At 36.2% G+C, this 6,780-nt stretch overlaps 1 protein-coding gene across 1 annotated transcript; it reads right to left on the reverse strand.

Annotated features, from left to right (window-relative positions):
- Positions 1-433: 433 nt before the first annotated feature.
- On the reverse strand, positions 434-1,369 carry LOC139040692 (olfactory receptor 4D10-like). Its single transcript, XM_070487444.1, has one exon. The coding sequence runs from the start codon at positions 1,367-1,369 to the stop codon at positions 434-436; it is 936 nt and encodes a 311-aa protein (XP_070343545.1).
- Positions 1,370-6,780: the final 5,411 nt, after the last annotated feature.

Consider the following 6,780-nt stretch of genomic DNA (forward strand, 5'->3'; position numbering starts at 1 on the left):
GAAGGATTCCACCTAAACCCATTTTCTCCCAATGATCATTTCACAATCTATATGTATATCAAAACATCAAGTTGTACATCCAAAGTAAACAAACTTTGTGTTTCTCAATTATATTGCAATAGAATAGGGAAATAAAACCCAGAACAATTTCAATGTGATTGTTTGAGTGTATATCGATTCTTTTTTCTTTATTTCTTCCAAGTCTGCATTGCGTAAGCAATATGCAAATCTCCAGCTAACAATTTGATTTCTCTACTTTATTTTGTAACATGAAAACTCTCTTTTCACATTATTATTGCATACTGATCAGAATCTTCGAAAATCATGTGTATCTTAGTAGAAATATCAAGATTATTTAGAAATCCTTTAGACAATCCAGGTTATTGGATGTACAAACATTTTCAAAGGCAGTGACAAGGAGTGAATGACCAGTCTATACCTTGTCTGAAGGCACAAATCTTCTCTTCAGTCTCCTCATGGCTGACTTCATCTCCTGGTTCCTCAGAGTGTAGATTAAGGGGTTCAGCAGAGGGGAGATGACAGTGAAGGTGACAGAGATGGGCTTATCCGTGGGGAGGGCAGTGAAGGGCCGGGCATAGACATAGATGCAGGGCACAAAGTGCAGGGTCACCACAGTGATGTGTGAGGTGCAGGTGGAGATGGCCTTCCTCCTGCCCTCCCCTGCCTGAGACCTCAGCATCATTAGGATGACTGTGTAGGACACAAGCAGGAAGATAAACCACAATGTGGTGAGCAGCCCACTGTTGGAAATCATCAGCAGCTCAAGCATGAAAACGTCAGTACAGGCGAGTTTGAGGACCTGTGGGACATCACAGTAGAAAGTGTCAAGAACATTGGGTCCACAGAAGGGAAGGGGCAGCAACAGGGAAATCTGCACGATGGAGTGGACAAAGCCCCCCAGCCAGCAGGCTACAATGAGGGCAGTGCATCGCCCTCTACTCATGATGGTCACGTAGTGCAGGGGCTTGGAGATGGCCACATACCGATCTAAGGCCATCACTGACAATGAACATGCATCCAACCCTCCAACAAGGTGGAAGAAAAACATCTGGGTGAAGCAACCATTGAAGGAGATGGTCTTTCTCTGTGACAGAAGGTCCACCAGAACCTTGGGAGCTGTGATGGAGGAAAAGCAGATGTCGGCAATAGACAAATTACGGAGCAAAAAATACATGGGGTTGTGAAGGCGAGATTCACAGGTCACAGTGACCATGATGAGGAGGTTTCCCAGCAGAGTTGTCACATACACCCAAAGCAGGAAAAGAAATAAGACAAAATTCAGTTCTTGATTCTGAGTTAGGCCAAGGAAAATAAATTCTTTGACCCTGGTGCCGTTTTTCAGCTCCATTGAGTCATCTTCTTTCTCTCTCTTTTGTTTCAAGCTGCTTCATTTGAAAAGTGTTGGCTATTTTATTTTCTTCCTAAGCACTAAGAATGAAATTCAGAATCTTCTTCATGTGACTGTGGTCTTTGTAATTTGTTGAGTTGTTCAAATTTTTAAGATTGCAATCAGTTTGGTGATCAAATCAAATTATCACATGCAAAGCTGTTCAATAATTCTGTTCCTATAAAACTATTATGAAAAGAATAAGCATTTATATTCAGCAGAGACATTTGCACTGCATATTTTATTTAATTAATTTATTTGTTTTAAAATTTTATAAATATTTTTTATTCCACACAAATTTATTGAATTTCCTGAACCATTTGAAGCATTATATACAAAGATAAGTTAGAACTGTCTCCAGTCATTGTAGACGTATTGTTTACAAGTTTAAAATTCATATTAGCAAATATTCTGGTGACTCCAAGAGGCTCTTGTTTTTCTGAATAAAAGGATGTTATTCAGTTTCTTATTGCAATGTTGTGTGGCATCAGTCAGTTTCCTTGCTGTTGGCCATTTTACATTGAATTTCTTAAAACTGCTGATTATTCCATGTAGGTACCTTGTCATTGTGATTTCCTTATACTAATCAGATTGTTTGCTTAATAATTATTTAAACATATTTAAAATGTATTATTGGGAAACAGATTGAAACAATATGTAAATTCTAATCTCAAAAAATATCTTTATTTTATTGTGAGAAAAAAACTTAAACTTGAGACTTACCCTCTCAAATTTTTAATTGCACAATACAGTATAGTTACAATATTGTAGAGCAATTCTCTAGAGCTTATTCATCGTGGATAACTGATGTGATCCTTGCTTGAGTGTGGGGAAAGAATAAAGATAGTGACCAACTTTTGAGAGATGGTTCATATTGTATCAACCACACTCTCCTCTGCCTCTTTCTGTTTGTGGATCAAGAGAGTGGAGGTGTCCCACAGTAAGGAGAGAGAACGGTATCATTAGAATAATGCCTTTTTTTGTGTGTGAGGAAGATTGGCCTGAGCTAACATCTGTTTTCAAGTGGAGTGAGCCAACTTCACCACTGTGCAACAAGGCTGGCTCCTATAACATCTATTTTTAACAAACTCTTATTGATAATTCTTAGGAAATTTTGTAATTATTATTTTCTCCACCTTGTTCTTAGAAAGTGAACACTTCTTGTAATTTCAAATGTATATGGATAAATCAGACCACGTTGTCTAAGTGTTTGTAGCCTAACAAAAGTGGATGATTTTTATAAACTGATGAACATAATGCAAGATAAAATGTGAAATGTGTCACAAGAATAGAAGTAGATTTGGGGGGGATAGGAGATATTATGGTTTCCAGCAGTAACAAAAGCTACTATTTTTTAAGTATTTACTATGTGTTAAGACTTAGGAAAAGTTGATTTACTTAATTTTCCCCACCATATTTTAGTAAGTATTATTATTATACTTGATTTTGTTACAGAATATATGACGAATCTATATTTGGTTTAAAGGAAGGAAGAGATGGAAATAGGATGGAAGAAACAGTGTTTTTTTCCTGCTTCAATCTTATATGTATAATGTCTAATTTTGTATAACAGGAATGTTTGACAGAGTCTGTCTGAAGATAAGAATTTGGCAGAAAGGCGCTCTTGAAACCCAATTTACATTGACTTTGGTCTGAGGTGGCCTCACCAATAAGCGGCTCAAAGGATATAACAAATGTATCATGCCTTCTCTCACACAGAATGGACCACATTTCTAAATCCCTCTTAACACGGCATCTCTCTTTCCAATAGTTAATACCCACCTTTGTTGTTTCTGTCACTGAGAAGATTATCTTGGCTCTGAAGCATTTAATATACCTGGAAAATATCAAAGTATTTATACATAATTGATAATTACATCTCAATTTCACTATCCATAACCTTTACCTTAGCTAAAAGCTTAACGTCTTTACCTAATATCTTTGATCCTGAAACTCCAACTGCAAATTGTAAGTTATTGGTACAGTACAGAACAGAACACTGGTGACTTTAATTCTTGAAAATGTTGTTTTGGAAGGCAGAGCCTTTGGAAGACTAAATATCTTAGTGTCTTTCTCCCCTTTCAGGAAAGAAAGGGCAGATTCAAAGAATCACATCTTCAAGAATTTCCACTGTGTCCCTGTCTTACATACAAATCTCTCAGTTTGAGGCTTAATATAAGAACTACAAAGGGAATAATATTGGACAAGGAAGGGGAAGTCAGTGTCTGATTCTGCTCTTAGTGATGAGGTTTCAGTGGGAGTTATTAAGAAGCTCCTGAGACATGCACATGTGTAAACACACACACACACACACACACACACACATAGACAGATACATTTTGGTTTCTATCCAAATTATTTAGAGGCAGTAGAGGAAATCTATCTGTTTATCCATCGCTCAATCAGAACTATTTTAAAACCTGCCAAATTCTGTGCCCAAGAGACTACAAGGGTCCAATTTTCATCGCTTGTAAAGCTAAGAGGACACTATATATAAATGTTTCAATTCGATTCTCAAAAAACTAGAAGAGAACTGGACCTTAAAGCCTTTGCTCCTAGTCCAGTATTTAATTATATGCAGACTTGTTATAGTCTCATGATGTTGCTATATGTCTCCACATGTAGAGAAACATGACTTAGATGATCTTTGAGGAATGCAATTTTTTCCTGTTTTCCAATACTGTATTCATATGGAATCTCTCAATTTGGATTACTGCTAGATAAGTTATGTTAGTAAAGCTGTCTACAAAATTACAATAGTTACTCACGCTTAACTCAAATTATTGAATGGTTTTTTCTTATGTAGAACGCACTTTCACTGTTTCCGGAATGCTTATGGGTTTGGATTTACCTGCTTTTCCATTTTTTTTAGTACATTGAACTAGTCTATACAGATTAAAAACTTCATGATACAGGTTGTGTGTTTGGGATGGGTAATTCTTCTCTTTTTTCCCTGCTTTCTGGGATATTATTGACATGTATCCTTGCTTATGTTTAAGGTATACAATGGTCGATTTGATACATTTATATGTTGCGAAATGGTTATCATCATAGTGTTAATTTACAGCTTCCTCACCTCACAAAAGTACCACTTTTTTGTATGTGATGAGATCATTTAAGATATACTCTCTTAGCCACTTTCAGGTATCATTATAGTATTGTTAACTATAATCACCATCTGTACATTAGATCTCCAAAACTTATTCACCTTATAACTGAGAGTTTTACCCTTTCACCAACATCTCATTTCACCAAACCCCCAGCACCCCCATACGACTCTCTGTTTCTGTGAGCTTAGAGTTTTAGTTTACACAGATATATGAGATAATACAGTATCTGTCTTTCTCTGTCTTACTTTACTTAGCATAATGCCCTCGATGTCCATCTAGTTGTCACAAATGGCAGGATTTCCTTCTTTTTTATAACTGATAATATTCCATTGTATATATATACCATGTCTTTATCCATTCATCCATTGATGGACACTTAGACTGTTTCCATATCTTGGATATTATGACTAATGTTGCAATGAACATGGGAGTACTGATACCTCTTTAGGATCCTGGTTTCATTTCCTTTGGGATAAACAGCCAGAGATGAGATTGCTGGCTCATATGATAGTTCTACTTTTAATTTTTTGAGAAACCTCTATACTATTTTACATAGTGGCTGTGCAAATTCACTTTCCCATCAACAGTGCACAAGAGTTTCCTTTTCTCCACATCTTCGCCAACACTTGTTATTTCTTGTCTTTCTGATGATAGACCTTCTTATAGATATTAAGAGATATCTTACAGTAGTTTTGACTTGCATTTCTCTGCTGGTTAGTGATGTTGCGCACCTTTTCACATAACTTTTGGGCATTTATATGTCTTGTTTGGAAAAATATCTATTCTGGTCCTCTGCCCATTTTTATATTGAATTGTTTGTGTTTTTGCTATTGAGTTGTTTGAGTTCTTCACATATTTCTGATATTAACCTCTTATCTGATTTATGATTTGCAAATATTTTCTCTCATTCTGTAGGTTGTCTTTTCGTTTGTTGATTATTTTTGTGCTGTACAGCAGCTTTTTAGTTTGTTGTAGTCCCATTTATTAATTTTTGCTTTTATTGCTTGTGCTTTTTGTGTCATATCAAAAATTATCACCAAGATCAATATCAAGGAAACTTTACACTATTTTTTCTTCTGGGAGTTTTATCATTTCACGTCTTATGTTTAAATCTTTACTCTATTCCTAGTTAGTTTTTGTGAATAGTGTAAAATAGGAGCTTGATTTCTTTATTAAGCATGTGGTTATCCAGTTTTACCTATACCATTTGTTGAAGACAGTATCCTTTCCCCATTGTGTATTCTTGGCTTCTTTGTTGATAAGTAATTGACTGTATTTGCATGGGTTTGTTTCTGGGGTTTTGATTTGTTCCATTGGTTTATATGTCTGTTTTTATTTCAGTACTCTACTGTTTTGATTGTTATGGTTTTATATATAGTTCGAAGTCATAAGTGTGATAGGCATAAAATAGAACACATGAAGGAGTAATCAACAAAGAAGATGGCACGCATCTCCACAGGAGCTTCTGCACTATTAAATGTTTGTTTACAACTAGCTTATAGAAAGTATGAGGATAAGTGAGGGTTGTCTTCTTGACTAGTCTTCTTCGGACACTCTCCTCCAGTGTACTATGTTTTGGGACCTGACCTTCTAGCCTACTGTCATTCTAGTTCCCAGGCTTACCTTGATCACCTTTTTCTTCCTCTTATTTAAATTTCCTTTCCCCATATCTCCCTCATTTCAGTTTGGTTCTCTGTGAATTCCAAGGGTGCAGTAGTACTTCCAGCAAATGTTTCTATGTATTGAGAGAATCATTTTAGAGACAAAGTCTTAGTCCTTGTCGTCTAATCCAATTGTAATTTCTTAGTAATGAACTACTATGTTGAAGAGATTGTTGGAGTTCATCGTCTTCCATGTTCTCTTCCTTTTTCTGGTGACAGAGCAGGATTAAATTTTCCAGACTCCCTCGTAATTAACTGAGGCCATATGACTAAGAGCAGGGCAATGGAATGTGGTCAAAAGGGATGCACATTACTTTCAGGACTGGCCCATAACCATCTCTCCTTTCTCACCATAATTCTTAATCCTCTATCCTTTCCTCCATTTTCTGGATGAATGGAGAAGATTCTGAGAATCTAGAAAGAGGTGGAGCCCAAGATGGAAGCATCGGAAGCCTGTCTCTCTAAATGAGTGCATGGAACATCTCTTTCTGAAGACCAGTTCTGGCCTTTGACATGAGCAGGAAACAAACTTTTTCTGTTTTTCACTACTTCCATTTTGAACTTTTTTTTGTCACAGCGTTTATTTACTCAGATGAATAAA

Source organism: Equus asinus, chromosome 17 (genome assembly GCF_041296235.1).
Source record: "Equus asinus isolate D_3611 breed Donkey chromosome 17, EquAss-T2T_v2, whole genome shotgun sequence".
Taxonomy (NCBI): domain Eukaryota; kingdom Metazoa; phylum Chordata; class Mammalia; order Perissodactyla; family Equidae; genus Equus; species Equus asinus.

Excerpts from the sequence above, each read along its gene's own strand:
- LOC139040692 (XM_070487444.1), bottom strand. The coding sequence starts at position 1,369 with ATGGAGCTGAAAAACGGCACCAGGGTCAAAGAATTTATTTTCCTTGGC.